Raw genomic sequence first — 27511 nt, forward strand, 5'->3', positions numbered from 1 at the left:
CAAGAACACAGAGTCTAGCCCCATTTTGTACAATGATAGTCTTTGCTGCTCTGCACAAAGAAGAGTGCTGACTACTCGGCAAAACCACTAGCATTCACTGCCACAGCTGAAATGGAGGAGCCACTGGGGAGATGGGTGCCGTGCCCTTTCATTCTGCCAGACGATGGGGCTGTAGGTGTATCAGAGTGAATGGACTGAGAGTGTGTATAGGGAGAAAAGTTAAGCATGTGGTGGTCGGTATGAGACACATTCTTGGTTTAAGATTACACAGACCGTTGGGGACAAAATCTGCTGATTTTGTGACTCAAACTTAAAAGTCGCATAATGAATACAGGGGTAACATGGACAGCTCCTACATTAGTTTCCCTCTGGTGAGAAACTGCTGCCGTAGACTTCTGAATTTGCAAATAAAAATGTAAGGAATCTTTTTTTTTCTAGCTTTCCTTTAGACCAATGGAGCACCAGGCACGCTCTGCATAATTTGTCTAGTAGATAATTCCTCTTTATAAGGGAGCTGAAATTAATTCCACATGCTGTGAACACATCTTATAAGGAGGGCTTAATAATGAAGCTAAGATGCTCCAAAGAAGCAAGCAGAAGCACAGCTACATACAAGGATTTGCTCAGTCATGGGCCTTATTGTCAGCAAGGTCCAGATGTGCAGAGGGAGACCTGTGTATGTAAACTGACATAAAACCTCTCTGATCCCCAGTTTTGTCCCCTTGGTCTCATTTTGTGCAAATGAAGGCTGTTAGTAAGGGGTGGGGGATTCATGCAGATCTATTTTGTAGGCAGTTCATGGTATGTGTTGGTTTGATGCAGATTTTGCACATCTGAGCACCAAGCACTTACCAACGTTAACTGGGGAGTTTAAACAGACAGAAAGAGAGGGTTAAACAGGACACAGAGCATCAAATCATGTTCGGTGTATTGATCAATAAATACCAGTAAGCATACGAGTGCTGTGTATCAGAGATTAACCGCTCCCCACATTCCATTATCCACAGCACTGATCACCCAATGGGAAACAAAGAAAGACACTCAAAGAGTTTCTGTAAATACAAAGAAGGCAGATTTTAAGCATGTTTAACTTGCCTTTTCAAGAGTAATTATAATATTTACACTTATTATCTCTTTCCCCCATTCTCTCCTAGCGCCTGTTCCTTCAGGCAGTAGCCCTAGCTTTTAATCAGAAGAAGCAGTTTCAACTGCTTCATTTAGAATTCTCCACAGCTGAGATGACATTACTCCATTTTTGCTTTATGGCTGGTTTATATTTTCTGATGCACAGATGAGCGAGGCATCAGGAAGGCCCTCACGATTGCTGAAGTTGAGGGTAATCTCTGCCATAATAAATCTGCTGCCTATTTATCTGTTTCCCTAACTACCATTCCATTCCTCTTGACAGAACTGTTCTTATCATGGAGGCATGGCTCACAAGCTGTACTAACAGGGAGGAGAGGGTTATTTCTTTATGCCTAGTAAGAAAATGTGCTGACTGCTCACTTTTTTCCTAGCCTTCCAATTATAGCTAAACTTGCATTCCAATCTTATGCAGAGATACTCTCAGCTGAAGTACACTGATTTCAGGGGGCTTGGGCACGTACTGTTATAGATTCTCAGTCCAGACAGACATTCCCACCCCCATCCATGCATTTAACAGACGCCAGATACCTCAAACAGCCCAGGAATCCCTGCTGATTTCTTGGCTGGCTGAAATGGCACCTGTTTCATGCTGCTGCCAAGCAGATCTCAAACTAATCTTTAAATATACCCCCCTAGTCATTGAAAACTCTCTATGAAATTGTCTATGCAAACCTAAAAAACCTAGCACGCATTCAAAATGGGTCCCCTAACTGTAGTGCAATCATAATTCCTTTGCATTAAAGCCCAGGCTTCAAGTCCCTGTGAACAAGAAAAACTCTTTCTAGAGCTAAGCAGTATCTCTGAGTGCAATGAGGCATCACTCCTGTTTGGAGGACTGATGTCTACAAACAGCAGTGGACAACCATGAAGAGCTCATACAGAACTCTCTAGAAGGCTTCATGATGGTGGCCAGGAAAACTCCCCCCGCCACATGTTCACTTGTTGTTCAACATATTCACTGGTTGAACTTGTAAGAAATGTACCATAAAAACAAAGGTTAAGCAAGCTTTCCAGGTCACAAACCCATGGAATACAATTTCAGCATAGAGTTCAGAAGTTGCCAATGTATCCTAACAGATTTGTTTGTTTTGCTTCATATGTATTATTAACTATATATGGTTCTCTTCACTGTGAATGACGGGCTGCCTACTGACCAAGAGCTGCCCCCATCCAACTTCTTGCCAGTACCTTCAATGTTCTCAAAGACTAAAATTTTAATAAATAAGACTATCAACATTGTACTAAATGCTCTAATCGCGACATTAACATCCATATTAGGAGCATTCAGGACTGAGTGGACTGGTCTTCCTCCAGATTGAGGAACAGGGTAACATCTGGAATACAACACTATTATCTACAGGTAAAGCAATACCAGTGAAATGGAGGCCCTGACTTTTCCCATGTACAGCCATGTGCATAATAATACTGAAGAGAAGGTTTGTGTGCAAGGCTTTAGAAAAGCCTACAAAGGTGACTGCAGAACACCAGCCCCGTCATATCAAAATTCCCTGCTCAGGACAAGCTTTCATAATTCTGTATTTCCTTCCACCATTACTGTACAGGCAGCTCTGAAGTTAACTAAGGTAGCCCTAAGAGCTCTGTCCCCAGTTCCAAGCCTTGCGCATTCCATGCAGTATCTTAGGTGATACATTTGGTCCTCATCAATGGAGATGTCTTAACAATATGAGTAGGATGTGAGTGATGAACTCCCATTTATACTATTCAGCCTTTTCAGATTTCTTGGACGTAGCTCTAGCCCCTGGTGGTAACAACAAGCCTCTCTCAGAGGACATTTAAGTAGCTATTCTCAAATAACTGCCCACTGGGCCATGCCTGCTCTCAGACTTCTGGTAGCTCTGTTCCAAGGTGGGGACTTCTATCTCCTGCAGCATCTGAATTTCACTGGGCAAAAACTACTGGGAAGTGGCATCTGATTTCCCCAGAGAAGTCAGCCTTTAGCAGCTATGCCGTCTACACAGCAACTGAATAGCTACTGCTTACTAATTCCTAGTAAATTTCTGTATATTGTATTTTCCACTTGTCTTTGTCCAGGCAGCAACAGCAATAACTTGCTAATCATCATTTCTGATACCATGCAGCACCCTCATAATAAAAAATGTAGCCAAGAACATAATCTTGAGCTCCTGCATTTCTTCTCATTGCTTCTTTCAGCTCCGGCACCCTTACTCATTTTGACTTCTTGCACAAGGCAACTGCCTCCTTAGACCCATTCTTTTACCCTTCCCGTCACAGACACTGCCATTCCTTGTTCCTCTCTAGCCGTATCAGTTAAAATGCAGTATACTTTTATTATATTTTCCAGCATTATTTTATGACCCCTGAAATCCAAACCGGACTCTACAGCACCATGGGCAGGGGATGCTATATAAATATATACAGGTATTAAACACTAAAACTTACAGAGCTAATTTATTTAGAGTCTCCAAGGGACAGTGTGGCCCAACCTCTTTGCTACAACTCTCGTTTCCTAGCTGGCTGCCCCTGGCTTAGGAAGTAAACAATGAACCTAAGGTAATATACAGATGTGTGACATTTTGAAACCAGCATTCAAAACAGTTGAGGTAAAACCTTAACACATTTTGCCATACACATTAGCTTCTTAGGTTCAACTATTTAACCCAATTCCCTCTTCTGTGGTGTTATTCTTCTTTCACTAAATTCAAATTTAGCATGCATCAACAGAATATTATACAGATAGGCCAACCTGCTTCTATTAGACTGTTTCATCTTCAGGGGTTAATTTGTTACTATTTATTTTATTTTGGGAAGTAAACTTTATTCACAGCTGGAGAAAGTGTTTGGAAATAGTCTGCCTGGTTCTGTCTAAAACATCATTCAGCATGTCATGGGAGGAGACAAGGGTCACACTCCAGATTTGGCTTTAGCTTTCATCAGAAGGAAATGCAGAGAAGGTAACTAAAGGCTTATCCAGATATTTAAAATTTGGACTTCTCCCTAAGCATAGCACTTGTGCTAGTCCCAGTCCAGTGGCATTAGTACAATATTCACATGTATGGTAAAAGGGGTGGGGCAGATATGGACTGACAGCTTTGTTATACAAGGAATAGTCTTGTTACTGGGAAATAAGCTACTGTCCTCTATTTGCTCTTCTTCTTCTTTTTACAACAAAAATATCCCATGGGATAGGTGTAGTGTAGTTGTGGAGAGACAGAGGGCATAATGTTCGGAGGTAATGAAGAACATTCGCAAAACCATTGGGCATTGCTGAAGGTGAGGGGACAGTATTACTGGTGTTGACATAGCTCCCCCTTTCCCCTGTAGTTGAGTGGTACCAGGGTAAGAGTGTTCAGCCTCTACAGAGGTTTAAAGGAAAGACAATTGTACTGTTAAGAAGCAGTGTCACAGATGCTATCCAACAGTTGTCCACAACATTTACACAACCCTATTCTTCGTAGCACTTTCAGGACCAAACCAGAAGAGATCCTGAGAAGCTGGGAGACCTGTGATCAGGTCTTCCAAGTGTTGCTCAAAAGTCACACAGGGCCCTGATTTAGATTGGAGTCTGGGGTAAAGGGAGTTTACCCTCCCCTTCACATTTTAATGAACTGAAACTGTCCTCCTCTCAGCAGTTATTAGACTCTTAACGGTGAAAAAGACAAATACACCCTCTCTTCCAATCTGAACCCTGAAAGAAAGCTCCTAGAAACAGAAAAATTTCCTTGAAGGAAAACATCTGGATCCTGTGCAACAAGTGAGCAATATCTACATTTTTATTGCTTGATTAAATTATTACTTTGAAAAATCCAATTGGGCTGATTAAGTGAAATACAGATTTTAAAACATATAAAAACAAACAAACCACAAAACCGTTGTCTGGAAAGGCCCAAGCGTACAGCAGCTGAGCAGTAACAATAGTGCTTGTTCTGAGCAGTCAAACTTATAGATCCCTTCTTCTGGTTATGAAGGTGAAATATATAAAGTGTACTAAGCACATCTGTTTTGAAATAAGCTTCACATAAATGAATGCGGTTTACTTCCATGTAAAAGCGGTTATCACTGGGAGAGAAACTTAACTGTGCTTTGTGTTTTCTTTCCCCTCTCTCCAAGTAAAGACTTTAACCTCTCTTCTGAGCATGCTATATGGAAGCCTGCAAACATCATTTACCAGCAAATACCCCGATCAATTCTCTCTCAGGCCTACAGGTTCTGTTGATTTCTAACCAGCCTCTTGCAAAGTCAAGTGTATCCTACAACCAGGGAGCTCTATGACAGAGTTTGAATCCCAAATGAAATTCATTTGCTTGAGCAGGGGAAAGAAGCAAAACAAACTTTGGATGTGATAGCAGTGCTGAACATGTTGTGTTTTTTAATTCAGACCCCCCCCCCGCCCCAAGCTTGCTCAGCAGCAGCCAAGTGTACATGACGGGAATACTGCTGAGAGGCCAACATGTGCCTAAAGGCTGCCCTGCTCATCTGCGCTCCTAAATGGAGATGCTGATTTGGTAAGCATAGAGAGCACGTATCCATGGATGTGTTTGTGTAATGCTGTCTAAATAGTGCCTTTCACAATAAACTAATAAGGGTGAGATATTCTTTCAGCACAAGCATCTTGAGACTAAGGGGACGGTCACTGTGAGATTACGTTAACTGTATCAGTGTAATGAATGCTCACTGCTCTATATGGGGAGAGCCAAATGCCACACTTAGGTTTAACACAGGTGTCGGCATTGGGCTAATTATAATCTGATTTATACAACATGTGTTGTATCCATTATGAAGCTGCCTTATCTGAAAGTCAGACCATTCCCTCCATACCCAGTCTATCTGTGTAAACTGAAGGAATGGAGTAGTTTTGGGTTCTGGCTTATGAGCATGCATACTGAGATAAGTACCCCAGTAACTATCTCTCACATCCTCAGCAGGATCTTCCTTGCTTCCCGTACCCATCATTGTTTGGCAGGACTACTGCATGTTTGTTTTATTAGCAGAGAGGCTGCACTTCAGGGGAACATAATGGAGTCCTTGAAATGTTTAACTCTCTTTGGTGCAATCAGAATTGAAACATTTAAATTATAAATAGTTAATATGCATATTTTAATGTGCTAATTGGTTTAGTCTTGATCTTACTCATCCTCGCATAAATCCGCAAGTTCAGTTTGCACCAGTGTGTCAAACATACACAGCAGCTCATACAATGGATTTTGCTATCTTATTCTACAAATATAAAAACCAACAGAGTACATTTTGGAAACTGTGCTAGTTCGTCTAAGGACAGAGATAATTCAGCAACCATTTATTCATGAATCATAACCTTGATTTTCTCCAGCCCCTTGTTACAAGTGGTACAGCTGGAACATCTGCTCCTTTACTGTGAAAGCAGAACCCTATAGGGAGCTCCTCCACAGAGGTGAAGTTACATTTCATAATTCTGACCTGGTACGAAGTATGGAGAACCACCTCCCTCTGCTGATGGAGCAAGGAAAAGCATGCCCTCCAAACTGCTTCTCCTATTAAGTAGTAGAGATATCCTATCAGCTAAAGCATCCTTTCCCTTCCCCAGCCCAAGTTAATCTTCATATCGGGGAGAATGTCTTAATGAAGTAGAGTTTGGAAAAGAAAATGGAGCCCCTAATCCAGTACAAAACCCCAGAGCTGATTTCTGTACAAAAAGATTAGGGGGCTCAGGAAAATGAGAAGTCTCTGCTTTACCTGAACGAAGCTGTTTGATTCTTCCGTTGCTAGTGGCCGTGTCCACAGGAAGGAAGTCTTTGAACCAGGAGATTTCAGGATCAGGGTTGCCACTAGCAGCACAGAGCATTGTGGCTGTGCGGGCCTTCTCTACTACCTTGAGCTGTGGGCCCATATCTATGGTCGGAAAGCCAGATGGGAGCTGGTTCTCTGCAAGAGGAAATACAAAAATAATGTTAGTGAATAACAATGGGACAATTTCTTCACGTGCAGAATGAGGAATGTTAAAGCAAAATCACCTTTAAACGTTTACAGCCTTATATGTGCTTCCAGAATTATAAGCCTGGTGAAGTTTTTATCAGAGCCAGAAGAATCTTCATATGTGTGCATTTGCCTCTGGAAAACCTATGTGCTGCCTCAAATCACATATTTTACAGAGTTTGGATGCATTTCTACTCCTTATGGATTCTTAGAGCGATTACTTGGTATAAAAGTAGAAACAGCTATTGAACTGAACTCCATTTCACATCAATAACCTTGGGAAATGCCCATGAATAACCTTGGGAAATGCTGCCATAGAGGCTCACCCAACACCATCATGTAGCAGGATTGAAAGATAGATTTACAGTCAAGCCTCAAAGCCCACGTAGTCCTGAATGAAGGTGTGTACAGATGTATCTTTATACAGGACTGGCTGGGACTTCTACAGAGTAAGTTTGGGTTCTCCCACCTCCATGATGCGTTTAACAGACATATTATTCAACAATTCAATCCATCATCTTAATATCGGTCATCCTCCTCTCCTAATCTGTAGGCAAATGTGCTTTTCAGCATGCAGCATAAACTTGCAGTCCTTTAAACATTTGCTACTTTGCTTGTTAAAAAGAAAAATCCAAAAGTGCTCTGGCAATTGTGCGTGTGTGAAAGAGAGAACTGGTACACAGCACTCAGCACATGTTATTCTTATGGTTAACAGGCAGAACCACTTTACCCCGATCTCAGTCCTGGATAAGGAATTTAATCCTGTACAGAATGCAATGAAAGCTCTTCCAAAGAGGCTCAACCATGCAAATATTGCACATCTGTATACATGCCTATGAAATGAACACAGTTAAAAGGCAGTTCAAATCTTTGGCAATTATTTTTCACAGTGGAAGGAATACGCTGCAAATTTCCCCATGTTGTTCTGCTCTTCCAACAGCAAATATGATTATTAAAAGACTATGAGGAACAAATGAATATAAAATTAACAAGCCAAAGTAATTGCACCAATCCATGCCAGGGTGCACATTAGGAAGCTGCCAGCAACTCTTCCCAGGAGCTAAAGATACCTGAGGCATGCAGAAACTGAGCAATGCACACCCTGCTGTGGCTTACTGCTCTACTATAAGATGAAAGTATGACTATGATGAACAGTTTAAATACATTCTACAGTAGACACAGGAAGAGGTAATTCTGTCTGCAGTAACTACAGCACATACAGGTAAGTGCAGCTGAGTCCATTATGAGGCCTATGTCCAAAACAACTGCCAAGATGAGCTCATTTCCTCACATCTGAGACGAGAGCTGCTGTTCTCTCCTAAACTTGAACTGCAATTAGCAGGCAAAGGTATGGCCAGAACACTATAAAAACATTAGAACTTCAATTACTCTCGCCACATCCTGAGACTGTTACATCTTTTGTTGCCAGCCAGTACAACTTCAGCAGACATTCCAATCTGGATATTTTGACTACAGAAAGCATTCTTTCCTGCTTTTAGAGACTATAGTTAGACATTTCATTTTACTGTACTTGGGGGTAGAACACAGCCTAGAACTGAAGATGGCCCTTCCCATTTTTTTCAAGTTGTGTGTTCACAGGTATGGCTGCTATCTGCCATCTTTTATAGGGGATGGTCTTTTTCATTCTTTGTGTTCACCATCCTCTAGAGCAGGGCTTCTTAAACTTTTCCTACTTGCAACCCCTTTTCGCCCAAGAAACTTTTACACAACTCTGGGTTTTATAGATATATAAAATTGGTATACAAATCAATTATTTACTGATAATAAATCAGTAAACCTTTTACTGTTGCCAAATTTTTCGTAACCCTCACATTCAGTTATGCGACCCCATATGTCGCGACCCACAGTTTAAGAAGCTTTTCTCTTTTAAGTTGATAATTTTGTATGGCCCACAAATGATGTTATAAATATTCAAATGTCCCTAGGCGGAAAAAAGGTTCCCCACTCCTGTCCTAGAAGAAGGCCTCAGATGCCTTGGACTCGTGCCAACACTGTATCCTAATTCACCATCTAAATATCTTTTCCTTCCTTCATTTTCAGTCCCCATCTTCTCTTATATCCCTTTTTCTGAATCATTTGAACTACAGTGTTAGCAAACTGTTAGCACACACAAGGTCAAACTACAGAGTTAAAAGCTATGTTGCATATAGCATGCATCACTCATATTAGCATGTCCAATTTACATATTCATAATTTGTATAACCTTTCTAGTAGCACCAGGCTACCATTGGTCTTATCCTCCATTTGCATATCTCTGAATGGTCAACATATTTACAGCACAAAGGTGGACTATTTGGACACCGACCTCGCCTTATCCATCAAGAACCCCTCCAAAGGCAGCAGCTTCTTTCCCGTGTTAGGATCCTGCAGTCAAACAGTGGGTTGGTTTCCAGCTCCTATAGTCAGCAATTTTTCTGTTATTTAAATGTTACCTATACTATTCTCAAGGCACATTTGATGATATTTATAACACAGTGGGTGTCAAAAGATCTGTTTCAACATTGGAACATTGGTTCCCAGCTCCTGTGTTGAGAGGGCTAGGGGCTAGGGTGGGGATCTACAGCACTCTAAAGAAACAGAAAGGCAACGGAAGCTCAGTAAGAACTCAGGACGTTTTGTGTCTCCCATTCTGGCCTCCCCAGAAGCCTCCTCTCCCCCAGCAAACATAAAAGGCTTTTTTTGTGCAAAAAAGGTCCTACTGGAAACTAGTTCTTTTTTATTTGCTCTCTATTGATTTTCAAAGACAAAAGGTACACAGAGCTTAACTGGAGAGACACCAGAGCCGGCATTCAATAACAAGCCACAGCGGCACTGACACAACTGCAACACACACTCCACTACAGTTCAAAATTAAACAAAAGCATGGACATACAAGAGTATCATGAGACACAGCTTTGCTTGCAGCAGCAGAGACAAAGAACACCAGACAAAAACACTCCCTTTGAACTAGCCAAGTGTGCCTGAATTGCAGCTGCTCCTTGCTGCCTGCAGTATGGAAATGGGCAGTTCATCCCAAAAGGCCAAACCCTCCAAAATGATCAAATTTAATCTCTAAACTGGCTGCAATCTTTCCTAGTGTGTGAGGGAATATGCTAAGCAAAGAATCAGTCAATAAATGGGATCCAGTAAACCCCCTAGTACACTTGGGCTGGGCATACTTGACCATGGGCAACCTTGGGCAACTCCAGACTCTCTTGGTGTAACAGAGGAACAACGTACACTGGCCTACTGGAGGAAGGGTGGGTTAAAAATGGCCGGAGAAATACACGAAGAGGAGGAGAAATGGTGCAAAATCAGCCCATCAAAATGCACAAGTCCAACCTCTGCCTAGAATACCATCCATAAGGGATGTTTTGTGAAAAACCTTTTAAGAAGGGGGGGGGTAGCAGAGAGGAAACACTCAGTGGTCGCTTATGCATGGGAGTTTCACCTGAGGTTCGTTGCTCGCTGGACCCACACTTTCTTCTTTCGAAGCTATGCACCAGCAGTCTCCAAGCTCAAAACAAGAAGCTTTTGAGTCCATGCCCCTTGTCCTGCACTTTGCCTTATACATGGGCATTTCACCCAGGCTAAGCTCAGGGGAGATGGAAGAATCGGGTTAATAGAGGAACGGGAAGTCCCGGGATTTGTGAGAGCTGGCAGCGAGGTCATCTCTAATGGATGGAAAACTCATGCAGAACTCCAAGGAACAACTGAGACAGACCAGGGGCGAAAGTGAGTGAAAGTACCCATGCATAAATGACCAGTGGCTGCTTTGGTACTGTTTCTGTCCCTGTGAACACTGACATCTCTAGCACCACTTCTTGCAAAACTTTCAAACCATGAGTTGAGCTAGAAAAGAGGGAGCTAAGACCACAACTTCTAAAAGAGAAGCGCAAAGACTGACTGCAACATCAAAATGTACCAATGTGATACTAAACATAAAACAGCAGTTATGTGATTCAGACAGAAATCAGAGATGGGAAGTAGGTGTGAGGCTTTCCTACTTCCAAGACAGGCTCCAGGCCTTTCACCATCCCACCACTAAAGAGGGCATCTGGCCCACCAGCCTCAGAATTGGGAAAGAGGAGGTTCCAGCACCCAGTTCCCTAAACTAGCATACTCTCTCACCCTCTCTCTCATCTGAGCTGAGTTTGTTACTTCCTCCCTGGCTGAGTGTGGTACCTTCCTTTTTATAGGATCCCCTGGCCTTACCCCAGCTGGCCTGTGTCCAACCCCCTTTCACCTGTTCCAACTGGGAGACAAAGGACACTTATGCATGGGAGTTTTACCTGAGGTTTGTTGCTCGCTGGACCCACACTTTCTTCTCACGAAGCTATGTACCATCAGTCTTCAAGCTCAAAACAAGAAACTTGTGAGTCCCCGCCTCTTGAAATGCTGCTTTGTAATTGGCTGTAGTGCTTAGAACTTCCCCCCACCCCAGAAACCCAAGTGCCGGGTCAAAAAGCATTTTAAAAAACAAAAGCAAAACAGAGCTCCCTAAAAGGAATGGGGGGTGGGGAGAAATCCAAGCCTCATTTCCAAATGCCTCTCTTCTGCTCAGAAAGAACTCCCAGGAAGCATTTGAATCCCCGCCTCTTGGCACAATGCTTTGTAATTGGCTTTAGTTCTTTCTGTGAGAGAAATGTCCCTCCCCCAAGCTTCTTTGTCCAGGGCTTTGCCTTATGCATGGGGATTCCAAGCGGGCTGAGCTCAGGGGAGATGGAAGAATCGGGTTATCAGAGGGCTGGCAAGGAGGTCATCTCTAATGGACGGAAAACACATGCATAACTCTAAGAAACAACCGAGACAGACTGGGGGACGAATGTGAGTGAAAGTACCCATGCATAACAGACCAAAAAAAGGGGGGAAGGGAAGCCTTTCCTACCTCTTCCCCCTGCTGCCAGTCTCCCTGCCCTGATCCTTCCCCTTCTGCTGCTCTGGGCTGCCTCTTAACCTTTCCTATCCTGGCCTTCCCCAAGTCTGGGTTCTGCCTTGCCTTCTGACCACTCCCTCCCTACTGCTGCCTGGCTTCTAGCCTTGTTCACTGCTGTGTTGGAGCAATCTGCCTAGGACAGGTCCTGGCTGCTGCCCTCTCCTGGCCTTCCTCAGCTCGGGTAGCCAGGGCATGGTTGAGTCAGGGCTGGCTGTCAGCTCCCAAGAACCACACAAAGGCATGCAAATACCTTTGCATTAATTTCATTTGCTGTCACAAACATGCCTTGGTTATGAAAGAGAAAATGAGGAAAGGGACGGAGAAACATTGACATTTCACAGAGGCCTGAGAAAAACATTATCACTTTATCACCCAAATAAGGTTTGGTTGCTTTTAAAAACATGAATCAGATTACTATACTATATAATGTGACGTGCAGCTATTTTAAATTGGAGTGACCTGGTGATATGATTTGAATGCATATTTCTCCATTTTGATAAATGGAAGACATTAGTAGGATGTAAGCCTATTCATAGCAAAGGCCTTGTATCATAATACAAGACAAATACCTGTCAAACCTTTGACCTAGGCGCAAAAGCCAAAATGGTGGTGTGGGTCAGCACAAACGGATATTTGTAAAATATTTTCCCTTTAATACAAAATTCTGGTTTATGCTGACATGTGCCAAAGTCTCCTCCAAACAATGATCAAGAAAGCCATAAACATCTTTCTGAACATACCACCAAATATTTTGTGCTGAAACCACAGGGGGAGACAAAAAGGGGAAGGGGAACCATGGCTTGATAAATCTTTTTTCTCCCTTCTCCAATTTTGTTTTTAAACCTACAACCTGATGAAGAATTCTGGATAACCTATACGCTTGCCACACTATGTTACATTATTTTGGTTGGTCCTAATTAAAAGGCATTATTTAATTAAAAGGCATTATATGCCTTTTGTTTCGGATACCTTTGAATGATTCCTTTAAGAAGAAATGCCTACATTGAGTGTCTATTGATAATCTATTTTGATTACCAAAATAAGGTTCAAGATGCAAGAATCAATAATGCAATTCCAAAGCAGGTGTTTAGAAATGTTTCAAGTGGAGGAGATGAGCTAGTGGGGTTTGATTAATTTTTGAACATTCACAGCTCAGAATACTATCAATGGGGTCTTCTGGCCTCATTCCGAACCCTTAAAGCTAGTAATGTATTTCCTCCTGTTGTGCTCTCTGGTTTAGTACGCTTGCTGTCCTCAAATGCCTTGCATTCTGTACGGTAGAAACTGGGTATGAATATATAATACGAAACACTGATATGGCTGACAATTTGGTGACTGCTAGGAAATGCTACTCAGAAATTATCAGCAGAAAATGTGGAACTGGTGAAAGACAAATAAATGAAAGAAATAACTGACATAAAGCAGAACTGCAGACCCTACTGGTTAATGCACTTCAGGCTATCAAAAAGAAAGTCTTGTCATAATTTACCCTGTAAACTGATTGGGGTTTTTTGTTTGTTCGTTTTTTTGGTCTTTGCTGGAATGGGCACAGATCAAAATGAGGAAAATTAAACCATTAGGGTACAAGCTAACAACAAAATGCACACAGAGAGAAAAGAAACATGCAGGTACAGTGCCTGTCCTTTTTTTTTTTTTTTGCCATGAAGTCACAGCTGATTTATGGTGACTCCATAGGGTTTTCAAGGCAAGAGACCTTCGGAGGTGGTTTGCCATTGCCTGCCTCCGCATCATGACCCTGGTATTCCTTAGAGGTCTCCCATCCAACTACAAGCCAGGGTCAGGGCTGAGAATGTGTGACTGGCCCAATGTGACTGGCTGCTCTGAGCCTGGCTTTGGCAGGGAAGAGCGGGGTAACAAATGGAAATATCAAATAAATAAATAAATAAATAAATAATTGTCATCCAGAAAGTTTCCATGGCAGAGTGGGGATTTAAACCTGGGTTTCCCAGATCCTAGTTATCTCAAAAATAAAAGAACATCATCATCATCTGCCAAACATTTTAAGGGAAGATTTTTCTGCTGCTGGATGGTAAGACAATGGCTCTATGCTTGGGTAAAGAGCAGAAAGACAGTGAGCACTGAACATATTCTGCCAGAACTTTCTGAAGGATTCCATGTAGCTCCTACATCCTGACTCTCAAATATGGGACATCCACAAAGGACACGAAAAGATTCACTTAGGCTGTATCTACATGGTGCCAATTTTTTATGTTGCTTCTGTTGCTGATGTGAATGCAAAGGAATTCCCTCCTACTCATGAAGCCTGCTGGGTGACTTTGGGCTAGTCACAGTTATCTCAGAACTCTCTCAGCCCCACCTATCTCACAAAGTGTCTGTTGAGGGAAGGGGAAGGGAAGGCGATTATAAGCCGCTTTGTGACTCCTTAAAGGTAGAGAAAAGTGGGGTATAAAAACCAACTCTTCTTCTTAAATTTTAAGGAATTTGTTTATTATTATTTGTTTTATTACTTTCATTTCCCCATTCTGAATCACTGCACGGTAAACAGACAGTAAACAGACCAGCTAGGACTCAGCATCTGCTCCAGGGCTGAAGTTCTGCTCTCCCAGCAGGACCTTCAACCCAAACAAATAGAACCCAGCCCTCTTCTGTGTGGTTCCTGATGGCCATTTAAATTGACTCATGCCGGCTTACTCCTACACATTCCCTTCTGGAGTTTAAGGAAGTACACGGCTCACTTTGGAGCCAGTCAAGGTTTTGGTTCCTGATGCTGCATGAACAGAAGGGAAGTTTTAAAGCAGTTAATGAGGTACAATCCACATGGCTGAAAAACTCCCTTCACCTTATACTCTGAGACATGTGAGACTCCTGGGTATGTGTGGCAAGAGTCTACTTGTTACACTGACTCTTCCAAGTAGGGTTTCCAACCTCCAGGTAGTAGCTGGAGATCTCCTGCTACTACAACTGATCTCCAGCCGATAGAGATCAGTTTCCCTGGAGAAATGGCCGTCTTGACAATTGGACTCTATGGCATTGAAGTCTCTCCCCTTTCCAAACCCTGCCCTCCTCAGGCTCCACCCAAAAAATCTCCCGCCTATGGTGAAGAGAGACCTGGCAACCCTACCTCCAAGCCAGGGACTAAAAGTAGCATAAGGTTGCTTTACACAGTCTGTTGGCATTTCAAATTATTCCAGAATAATAATCAAAGAAGGTTACTTTACAAACTTCAACCCCCTCCACCAAGAAATTAGAATAATTAGTTCCAGAACAATGCCACTGATAACAAGATAAGCTTCAGCTTGTGGTGCCTGAAGATATGGACTAGGGATTTGGAGAGGTACAGCTGACCAGCTGTGTGCTGTCCCCTTGCCCTACCTGTCTAACACAAGCTGGGAGTTATTAGTGCTGCTAGTGACAGCTGCATCAATATCCCCCTTGAGAAAGCAAGACTGCCTCTCCAGTATTGATGGAAGCTGTGATTCAGCCACTGCTTAAAAAAAGAAAAGAAAAATCACTGAAGTGATCTCTAAATCTGTCTTTTCTGGACAAGTTAGTTAAGCAAGTGTTGGCTGTTCAGCTCCAGACACTTTTTCAGGATGTGGATTTTCCAGACCCATATAACAGTGCTATCTAAGTAGAGATTCATCCTTTTGAGACCTCTTACTTCAATGGACTAAGAAGGGTGTAACTCTGTTGAGGACTCTGCCCTGGAAGTTCAGGTTTAGGTCTCAGTTCAGAAAATAAATTGCTTTTAGTTGCTCTGGTTGATAGCAGCATCTAGGTGTGAGGGAGAAAGGGGACTGACATGACTAGTCCTTTTCGACCTCTCGGCAGCATTTGGTAGGGTGGCCAGTCATCAGATCCAGCGTGGTGTAGAGGTTAAGAGCAGTGGTTTGGAACAGTGGAGTCTTATCTGGAGAATCGGGTTTGATTCCCCACTCCTCCACATGAGCCGTGGAGGCTAATCTGGTGAACTGGATTTGTTTCTCCACTCTTACACACGAAGCCAGCTGGGTGACCTTGGGCAAGTCATGATCTCTCAGCCCCACCTACCTCACAGGGTGTCTGTTATGGGGAGGGGAAGGTAAGGTGGTTGTAAGCCGGTTTGATTCTGCCTTAAGTGGTAGAGAAAGTCAGCATATAAAAACCAACTCTTCTTCTACTTGAACAGGGGACACCATTCTACATTATTTCTATTCCTATTTAAAGTGGCAGCTACAAAAAGTTGTTTTGCTTTAACATACTCCATGAAGGACTGCCTTTGAAGACTGTTTGGAAGTGGCTAGCAGCAGCCAAAGCAAAGTTTTGGTGCCCATCTTTTGATGAGAGCAGACTGAAAGAAGTATATTCAGTCTATTTTCTCTCAGTTGTATTGGTTGCCAATTAGCTTCTGAGTTCAGTCCAAGGTACTGGGCCTAGCACACCATAGGGAATATTTTTCTGCTAATGTAGACTTCCTAAGGATGAAAGCTTTTTTGGTTCCAGATTAAAATTGTTCTGCTTTCTCACAAGCTTTTAAAGTTTTTGTTATGAAGCATTTAGATTTAATTACGAGGGCATGATACTATTGTTGCTTTTTACTATTTTAATTGTTTAGCTTGCGGCTTTTAAAAAATTAGAGATACAGTTAGAGCATTTTAATAGAAACATGGTGATTATTAATTCCTATGAATAAATGAGATAATTTATAACATCTTGAGTAGAAGAAACATTTATTAACGGGAAGCACAAGCTTCTAAAACTCTAGCACATAGCTTGCTCTAGTGCTTGTTCAATAAATAGCCCTCATAGCTTTGCCACAAATGGCATGGTACTGTTGCTCAGTTAAGGTGGACAATTGAGAGCAACAGAGCAATTTCAGGGTCAGAGGCATGGCTGCAGTTTATGTGGCCAGAGGCACCACGTTGTTCAGAAATAGCCATAAGCTTGAAGGACCTCCCCCCCCCGCCCCGAACAGACACAGCCTGGGAAGTGCAATAAAGCAAAGAACAATTTTCATGCACTGCCTTGTGTGGAACAAGTGAGCAACTGTTCCTCCCAAACACAAGTACAACCAAACAGCAACCAGGTATCAAAGGACAAGTTCATAAAACAAGGCCTTCAAAAGCAACTTGGCATTAGTCACGAGGAAGGAAAATAATTTGGGTTACTCATAGCAACAGGGACACAAATATGTAACAGCTTCTAAGTGAAAGCTCTGCCAACAGCCTCTGATGTGGCACTCCGAAGGGACATAACTGAAGGCACATTTTCAAAATGCTCTATTCTAACTGAAATAAGAAGCTTTTAAGGGGATGTTCTCTAGGGAATTTAACCACATGAAACAACAGGCAAGAGCAGAACATAAACAAATATTTAGTACTTTTAAAATGCCTCAAGCAAAATTGTTCGCAAAAAGAAAGCATCTGAGTCAACCTAAACTTCTGAAGACAACTTGCATTTTAAAACAACCAAGAACTAGTTTATAAACCCATGAAGGAATAGTCTGTTAATAAGAAATGCACACTTGTTCTTTGGGCATCCCTCACTAATTTATTGAATGCTGGTAATGAACGATAGCTGATCTTTTATCCCACAGCTACCTTGTGTTTCTTCTGGCCCTGTTGTGGACAACAATATATTGGGAGAGATGGTTGACCAACAATGGAAGTAAAAATGTTCTTAATGAAAGGAAGAAACCTCTAAGGAAACACATTAAGAACTAGTGTAAAGGTAGTCCCCTGTGCAAGCACTGGATCATTACCAACCCATGGGGTGACGTCACATCATGACGTTCACTAGGCAGACAATGTTTATGGGGTGGTTTGCCATTGCCTTCCCCAGTTGTCTACACTTTACCCCCAGCAAGCTGGGTACTCATTTTACCAACCTCCGAAGGATGGAAGGCTGAGTCAACCTTGAGCTGGCTACCTGAAACCGACTTCCATCAGGATCCAACTTAGGTTGTGTAACTAGTGTAAACATGGTCAATTCCTCACAACTGCAGAAATGAGAAGAAGAAGAAAAACTGGTTTTTATATGCCAACTTTCTCTACTTTTTTTAAGGAGACTCAAACCAGCTTACAATCTCATTCCCTTCCTCTCCCCACAACAAACACCTTGTGAGGTAGGTGGGGCTGAGAGAGTTCGGAGAGAACTGTGACTAGCCCAACAAATGATATGAGCCAGAGGAAAGCATTATTCTACTGTTTGAAAAAAACAAACTTGTGAAATGCAATCCTTAAAAAAAAAAAGATATACATATGTTTGCTTCTTTTACTGCTATAATGTAAGAGGAACAACCATAATTAGTAATTATGATCTTGCAACTCATGAAATTTAGGCACAGGAACCTGGACACATTAATCTCCTTGCAAAGTCCATATAGTCCAGGCAGAGAGAAGCCAATGGAAACCAATGATCTGGATACGAGCATAAATAAAATAAGAGTCTTGTCAGGTAATGTTTTATAATGTTGGGTTGATGTAATTGATCAGAGTTTAATGGGAAGACATAATTTTTTTTAAGAGATAGCAAGTACTACAGGAGTTCAGTCCTCTGGTCATTGTAGTGAAACACCACCCACCTTTTCAGAATCACATACTGTAAAAACTGAGTCTGGTAATTCCAGCCAGGGCTTTAAAACAAATCCTCTGGGAATTAAAGAGAGCATTGCAGACAAACAGAAGGTGACACCAGAAGGCCTTTGGGATCAGGGCATTTTCCCCCTTTTCTGTGTTGCATTAATACAAACCTAATACAGTAGATCAACTGAAATTCCTACACATCACTACAGAAACTGTGTATCTTATATTTTTGCTAATGCTGCATGGTTGTGGTCATCAGAGAGATGAAGGGAAAACTGCTTCCCCCCCAAACGACATAGAAAAGTTACCAATATTTTCATCAGTGAAGCTTCACCTCCTCTACCAGATACGTATTTCTTATTTCAGGGCACAGGCAAAGCAGCATTCTTCTTAAGTCATTGTTTTGACATAGTGGCTTTAATGTTACTACTCAATGATGTAATGGCCCCCAAATTTATTCTGTATATATCCCAACCCACTGAAAAGGCCTCACAGACATTTATGTGCAGCTTTCTGCTAAACCAGAGATTTAAGGGGATCTATTTTTCTTAGAGAACAGAACTGCTTCATTTCCAGATTCTAAAGGCAATTTGTGCCTGTAAAGAGAACAGAAATCCCATAACAAGTTTAAGTCCTTGAGTGCATGTATGTCTGCTTTGTATTCTGCCCTGTGGCAAAATACACCAAAAGATAAGTAATATGGGCGAGCAAGTATTTCCCACCACTCAAGAACGCAATATGCAACATCAAAGGAGACAGACCAGAACTTGATCTTGACCTGCTACCAACACAACTTCTCAGGACCGCTGCACATATCACAGCTTCCATCCCCTGGTGACAATTCATAGTCTTGCTAGATGAGAGTTTATACCTGAATGAACCAGTTCTATGTATTTGGAGCACAGGAAAAAAGAAAACCACTGTACAGGTAATGACATATAAGCTATACAACGCTTTTTCAGGCAAACAAACATAGGTGCTATTTCTCAATGATTTGCATGAACTGATTTCTGTGAAATGACATATAAGTCATACAATAGTTTCTCAGGCAGACAAGCAAAGCTACTATTTCTTAATAATTTACATGAACTTTCTGACATGCTAACTTTGCAGTCACAACTTTTTCATGGAACAAAACCATTCTTATATATATATGGAGCCAGGGTGGCTCCATAAACAGCTTTTTAAAGAGTTGAGAAATAAAATAGACTCATTTAGGAAGTGGAAGGAGGGCCTTATAACCAAAGAGGAATATAAGCAAATAGCTAGTGCTTGTAGGGAGAGTGTTAGGAAAGCTAAAGCTCAGTATGAACTTAGGCTAGCGAGAGATGCTAAACGCAACAAAAAAGGGTTCTTTTCCTATGTACAGAGTAAGAGTAAGAACAAGGACAAGATAAGCCCATTGCGTGGACCGGAAAGTGAAATTGTAACAGGAGATGAAGAGAGGGCAGAACTCCTCAATTCCTACTTTTCCTCAGTTTTTTCTCGTGAGGGAAGTGGTGCTCAACATGGCATAAACAGAACATGTGATGAGGAAAGGGATTTGCAGCCTAGAATTGGCATTGGGGTAGTGCACAAACACCTGGTTTCTTTAAATGAAACAAAATCCTCTGGGACAGATGAATTGCACCCAAGGGTACTCAAAGAACTGGCAGATGTAATTTCGGAACCTCTGTCCATTATTTTTGAAAAGTCTTGGCAAACAGGTGAGGTGCCAGAAAATTGGAGGAGGGCAAATGTTGTCCCCATCTTAAAGAAGGGGAAAAAGGAGGATCCGGGTAACTACCGACCCATCATCTTGACTTCTATACCAGGAAAAGTGTTCCAACAAATCATCAAACAGTCCGTCCTTAAGCATTTAGAAAGGATGGATCTGATCACTAAGAGCCAGCATGGGTTTCTCAAGAATAACTCATGTCAGACTAATCTTATCTCCATTTTTGAGAAAGTTACTACCTTGCTGGATCAGGGCAATGCTGTAGACATAGTTTATCTAGATTTCAGTAAGGCTTTTGATAAGGTTCCACATAGTATTCTAGTAGACAAATTGGGAAAATGTGGGTTAGATTGTCAGATAGGCTCTCTGTCAACCCCAGAATGGAACAAGATGGTTTCCCCCACGGACAAAATGGAGTTTTTGCACGCAGTCCCTTCCCCTGTTTACACCCGGTCTCCCTCCCAAGATCTACACCTCAATGGAGACCCGCCCAGGAAATCGCTGACCTGATACCGGGTCCCACAAAACAATGACGGAGCCCGGGAAGATCAGCCAGTTAACGCGCACGTTTATTTTCTGTATGCGTTTGCTTAAGTACTTGCCGGTAGTTAAATTCTGTATTGTTTCTTTGTTTCTCAAACCTAATCTTCCCTATTGTATCTGCCCTATATATGTATCACTATTCTCCCATGCCTGTATTCTAGCCTTAAGTCTTTTACCTGCTGAAACCACTGACTTTCTGTAATAAACTTTTAACCCGCTGTACCGTCTGGAGAAAAGTTATTGCCAGGAACGCATTGGATTACTGAGGCCTGACATAGATCCTATTATTGTTAGATGGATCTGCAACTGGTTGACAGATTGTACCCAAAGAGTGCTAGTTAATGGTTCCTCGTCCACTTGGAGAGAAGTGACTAGTGGAGTTCCTCGGGGATCTGTGCTGGGCCCTGTGCTATTCAACATCTTTATAAATGATTTGGATGAAGGAATAGAGGGGATGCTTATTAAATTTGCAGATGATACTAAATTGGGAGGGGTAGCAAATACGGTAGAAGACAGAGCCAAGATGCCGGATGATCTTGACAGGCTGGAGAAATGGGCTAGAACTAATAAAATGCACTTCAACAAAGACAAATGTAAAGTTCTGCATTTAGGTAGGAAAAATCAAATGCATAATTATAGGATGGGGGAGACTTGTTTGAGCAGTAGTGTGTGTGAAAAGGATCTTGGGGTCTTAGTAGACCAAACACTGAACATGAGTCAGCAGTGTGATGCTGTAACTAAAAAGGCAAACGCAGTCTTGGGCTGCATCAACAGAAGTATAGTGTCCAGATCACGCAAAGTGATGGTATCGCTTTACTCTGCTCTGGTTAGACCTCAACTAGAGTAGTGTGTTCAGTTTTGGGCACCACAATTTAAGAAAGATGTAGACAAGCTGGAACGTGTCCAGAGAAGGGCAACAAAGATGATGAGGGGTCTGGAGACCAAGTCCTATGAGGAAAGGTTGAAGGAGCTGGGTATGTTTAGCCTGAAGAGGAGAAGACTGAGAGGGGATATAATAACCATGTTCAAGTACTTGAAGGGCTGTCATATAGAGGAGGGTGCTGAGTTGTTTTCTGTTGCTCAAGAAGGTCGGACCAGAACCAACGGGTTGAAATTAAATCAAAAGAGTTTCCGTCTAGACAGTAGGAAGAATTTTCTAACAGTTAGAGCGGTTCCTCAATGGAACAGGCTTCCTCGGGAGGTGGTAAGCTCTCCTTCCCTGGAGGTTTTTAAGAAGAGGTTAGATGGCCATCTGTCAGCAATGCTGATTCTGTGACCTTAGGCAGATGATGAGAGGGAGGGCATCTTGGCCATCTTCTGGTCACTAGGAGTGTGGAGGGGGGAGATAGTTGTGAATTTCCTGCATTGTGCAGGGGGTTGGACTAGATGGCCCTGGTGGTCCCTTCCAACTCTATGATTCTATAATTCATTCCATAAGAGTGTGCAGTATTATAGTCAAAGCAGTCATCTGCCCAGGCAAATGGGTACATCTATTCTAAATGGGCAGTGGTTGGGACCTACAGAGGGAACATGTTAATGTAATAATAATATAAGTTTAGTCTTAGGGCTTCTTCCCTCCAACAACATCTGCTGGACTTACAGAGGGAGCAAATCTAGAAATCTGGTGGATTTCAAACACTAGAGGAGCTCCAAAGCTCCTCTTTTTCACAGTACTTTATTTCTTGAGTAGTAGAAAAGAGCAAGAGTCCAGTAGCACCTTAAAGACTAACAAAAAATATTTTCTGGCAGGGTATGAGCTTTCGTGAGCTACAGCTCACTTCTTCAGATACGAAGATTACTTGAGTTTTATTTCTTGAGTTCATGTTGCTGCAATCTTTGGGAATTATGCCAAATCAAAGACAATTAATTTCCTCTTTGAATTACTGCATACCTTGCTGTAACAACTCAGTCCTTGCTTCAACTCTTTCATGCGCAAAGCCACTTTCTAAAATTTGATGCACATGGAGAACAGCTAATAGAAAAAGTTTTAAATTAAAACCAAAGTGTTTGCATATAAATTCATCTGAATAAATAATTGGATCCTCAGCAGGACCCAGATCCCAGATAAGAGAGGAGGTTGCCACAGTCTTTGCTCTGTATCCTTTAAAAGCATCAAACAGTTACAAACCTTCCCTTTCAAAGATTCATTTGATGTATGGCTTGGCACAGCACAGATAATTGTCTCCCACCCCCCCCATTAGTACGAATGAGTGAAGTTCACTGACGTAAACTGCTCCTGAACTAGTTCACTGACTTGCATAGGAGCCTGACACTGATACCACAAAGACACTCCCCAAAGTGTCAAGTGTAACAAAGTGAGAAGAAGCAGCACCCTTAGTAGACAATTAATGAACACCTTCATGTTTCAGGAGAAAATCATTCTGCAGAGAGATGGGAATAAAATACAATTTCTATATTTCTAGTCGAAATGAATATCATTGTCAAAATGATCTCCCAATTGCTATTCATAGAAACAAATACCAATACAATGAAATTGACAGATGGCAACAGATCTAGAATAATTGGGAAAGTGTTACTAGATATAATTGAGGACAGTGAGCCGCCCAGTATTAATCAGTGTTAGTTTATATGTCTGCCTTATTGTTTTGGTTCTTAAATAATGTCCAAAGGTTTGGTATAGTATTTGGAACAATCACTTTTAGAAGTGTCCTTGAATTTCTGTATACAAGTAAAGAAAAAGAACAGATTTAAAGTAATTGAGGATAATTCTGTTCTTTAACCTCTCTACGTTACTTGGCACAAACTGCAAAAAATTAAAACAAACCCACAATCAGCTCACATACATCTCTGTTGTAATGATGCCCTTAGGAGGCAGGGGGATTTTTAGAAACAATTCATGCCAGAAAACCCATGGTTTTACCAAGCTCGTTGATTGTCAGGTCTCTAATATGTCTTTGCTTTTATGTCTTTGTATGTATTTTAACTCTGTTTTTAATCTGTTTTAATGATGTCTGTTGGGGGGGCTGATTCTAATTGTTTTAAAATGTGATCTTATCATGTATGTTTTAAATTGTTAGCTGCCTTAGTGGCCCTTGTGAGGCCTGAAAGGAAGGATATACATTTTGCAAATTAATTAATAAATAATAGTAGTGAAGAAAAGCAGCCATATGCCCCAGTGTGACACGCATGGGTGTCACTTGCTTCTTGAGTCTTGGGAATAAAATCAAAAGGGTTTTGAATGGAACAGGGGGAAAAGCCAGGGAGTTTTCGGTTGGTCCCTACCCGCAGAATGATTAGCAAAGTGCTGAGCTCATCCTAGCCAGATGCTTCACAGCTGTGCACCCTTAGCTGGGCCACAAACTGGGATGCTTGAACCCAGTGCAGTGTGCTGAGCAAAATAGTCTGGCCTGGTTGCCGAGGGTTGTCTATCCTTGGGGTCTCACTGAAAGCTGTAAGTTTTAAAACTTTGTTTGCTGAAAGGTAAGCTGCATCTACCCCACTTAGGTTACGGGCTGTATATAGCAGACAAGATCTTACTATGTGCTGAACAGAAATTATTCTAGCTCTTTTTTTTTTGTTTTGCAAAAGCTATCGCTTTATCCCGTGATGATAAAATTACTGTTTGAAAAACTGGACTATTTCCTGGGAACGCACTGACTGTAGAAATTCCTACTTATATCTTTAATCAGGACTGTCAGGAAAGATGCTTCTTAACTTTTGAATTCTGTTTTAATTTTAAAATCTTTTGGTCAACATGGGATGCATACATTTTTGCTCAATGATGTTAATCAAGATCAATCATGTAGTACATTGTTTCTTGCAACTTCATGTACGAAATTTACCACGTTGCCTTACTTATGATCTCTAAAACAAACTGGTGCAAAAAACCACATAAAATTTATGGCTTTCCTCTGTAATGTATTTCTTTGATTAATGCTGGCCACATTTTGTGTGCACTACATGTGTCCTTCTGTAAGAGGAGACTCTGAGAGGCCGACAACCTGAGGAACCAGGACCATCAAAACAGGCCACTTTCTAACATTGCTCTGTTAACCAGATTATGGCAGAAAGCCAAACTTACAATATTTATAGTGGGCTTAGTAAATCCAGAAGATTTACTCTGCCTGTTAATTGCATGAGTCACTGTTACAAGGTATTCCCATGGTAGTTCACCAACACTGGCTTGGCCCTAACTGGAATCTATGGATGACTATATCCCCAATCTGGCTTTGAAATTCACACCCTTTAACTTACTGAAGCAGCCCCTAATTGATACAGATGCCAGGGAGAATGAGTTGGAATAATGAGTCTCTTATATTGAGATTGACCATGGTTCCCTTATACAGAAGCACAGGAGAAAAGCATGGGATGTTCATCAGAAAGGTGTCCACCCAGAAAATAGAAGCGAAGTACAACAGAACATGGCTCAGTGATCTGCTGAAAAGTTTGTAATGAACAATCTCGGTCAACTTCACCCCACAAGCAAACATGCTGAGCATCTCTGAAGGGATGGCTGCAACTTAGGGTGAAGGGTAATAAAATAAAGTGCAGTGAATTACCTTAAAGTTGCAAGGATAAATGGAAGAAGAAGAAGAAGGAGTTGGGTTTTTATATGCCGATTTTCTCTACCTTTTTTAGGAGAATCAAACCAGCTTACAATCACCTTCCCTTCCTGTTCCCCCCCACCCCACTACAGGCACCTTGTGAGGTACGTGGGGCTGAGAGTGTGCTGAGAGAGCTGTGACTAGCCCAAGGTCACCCAGCAGGCTTCAAATGTAGGAGTGGGGAAATCAACCCGGTTCACCAGATTAGAGTCCATCGCTCTTTTTTTTTTTTAATCAATATTTTTATTGACTTTTAACAATAAATGGGGGTACAGAAAGAAAAAAGGAATAGGGGGATAAAAACGAGCAAAAAATTTAACAGTATAGCGCTTTGTGCTACCCTCTAAATTTTTTTTTTAAGTTTATTATTATTATTTTAAATACAGTTGTTTTCTAATAAAGTGGATATAAACTCCATCTTAAATCTATTGTGATTCTTGAAGTCTTGTTATCATTTTTTAGTTGCAATATAGTCATAGAAAGGTTTCCATTTGTCTCTAATCTGATCTTGATTATTGATTTGCAAGGATTCAGTCAGATGTGCCATCGTTATATATTCGTAGGACTTATCCATCCAGGTCTCTATGGTAGGAATTTTGTTTGTTTTCCATAAAGATGCCAATACTACTCTTGCCGCAGTGATTAAATATTTCAGCATGTTCTGTTGATCTTTGTTAATATTCTCCGGAGTTTTACTTAGTAGAAATAGTTTAGGGTCATATAATATACCTTGACCAATAATGCCTTCTAAGTTCTTATGAATTCCCTTCCAAAATTTCTGAACTAATTCGCATGTCCACCAACAATGGTAAAATTGTCCATCGCTCTTAACCACTACACTATGCTGGCTCTCTGTGTAAAGCATTTTGTAAACTCAGTGATAGAAAAGTAACTATTAGCACAACAGACCAGAAAAACACTAACACAAGAGCTATGAAATTAGCCCACAGCCCTTGCCATCCTCCTTCCTTTAAGCCTTGTAACCTGTATGTTTGGGCATGCCTTCAACATCAGCCATGCTCTTGTCTACAGAGCAGCACAGAAAGATGGATTCCCCTCCATACTGTTCTACTTTGTCAATCTGCGTAACACAGAATTATGAGAGGAGAGAAACGAGGGAATGGTTTTTTAGAAGCCTCACAAAGGGGATGCAAAGATGAAATAGTACCTAGAAGTTGAACAAAACCACATCTCAAGAGGGAAATAATACAAAAGGCTGATTCACCAAACTGAAAAGATAATCTTAAAAATAAATTAAACAAACAAATTCTGATTAAGATGATTTTGTGCTGACTAAGTAGGGAAAGACTCTGCCAGTACTGTTCCCTCTTGAAGCCTGCTGTACATTTAAGATATATCATGAATGTATTCACTATTTTCAGATTCAGTTTGAAAATTTAGGTTGATTGTTATTTTCTTATTTCTTCTGAGGCAGGCTTTGCTTCTCTGTTTATGTGATGGCAAATTGAGACAAATACTGAGGCTGGACTTAAAAGGACCGGACAATTTTATGACATTTAATAACATTTGTAGCTATAAAAGCTAAGAACAATAAGGGTAATGAAATCTTATGCTGCAGGGCATAAGCAAGTCTCCTATTCCCATACCACACACTGAAAAGTGTAGTTAGCCAATGACAGCTAAGAGAGGAGAGTTTACTCCTCCCAGGCAAAAAAGAGGGAGCTCAGCTAATTGCACACACCACTCCCTTTCTCTCATATAAATAAAACCACACATTTCTCAAGCACCTCCTCTTATACTGCAGTCAAAGGGCTTAAGTGATTTCGCTCTTCTGTCCTACAGCCATGTTCAGTTTCCATGCCTAATGGCTCCTTTGCTTATCCACAAAGCGACATGCTGTCTTCCCATGGATGTCAGCTATGATACCAGAAGGTCCATGCTGGGCTCCAGTTCTTTGTAATCTTCTATAGCTTCTCACTTGAACAGAACTGACCCTCCGTTTAGGCAATCTGACCCCTCACATAACACATAAGGGCTTCTCACTGCCCACTGTCTCTCCACATGGGATCCTGCTCTTTTCAAGTCCAAAGGAGAGAGGACTATAGCTTCCAGAGGCTGGCTGCCCAATAAACTTTATGACAGCTATCATTTCTAAATGCTGAATAGC

The 27511-nt window shown here is 41.5% G+C and overlaps 1 protein-coding gene across 12 annotated transcripts in view; it reads right to left on the reverse strand.

Moving 5' to 3' along the window:
* Positions 1-27511, reverse strand: part of PTPRF (protein tyrosine phosphatase receptor type F) — a 345699-nt gene that overhangs the window by 118117 nt on the left and 200071 nt on the right. For all 12 annotated transcript variants that reach the window (XM_056867690.1, XM_056867689.1, XM_056867688.1 and 9 more), the window contains exon 4: positions 6838-7026. In XM_056867690.1, coding sequence (XP_056723668.1) covers positions 6838-7026 — 189 coding nt within the window. The remainder of the gene's footprint in view (positions 1-6837; positions 7027-27511) is intronic.

The sequence above is a fragment of the Euleptes europaea genome, chromosome 2, assembly GCF_029931775.1.
Source record: "Euleptes europaea isolate rEulEur1 chromosome 2, rEulEur1.hap1, whole genome shotgun sequence".
NCBI classification, from domain to species: domain Eukaryota; kingdom Metazoa; phylum Chordata; class Lepidosauria; order Squamata; family Sphaerodactylidae; genus Euleptes; species Euleptes europaea.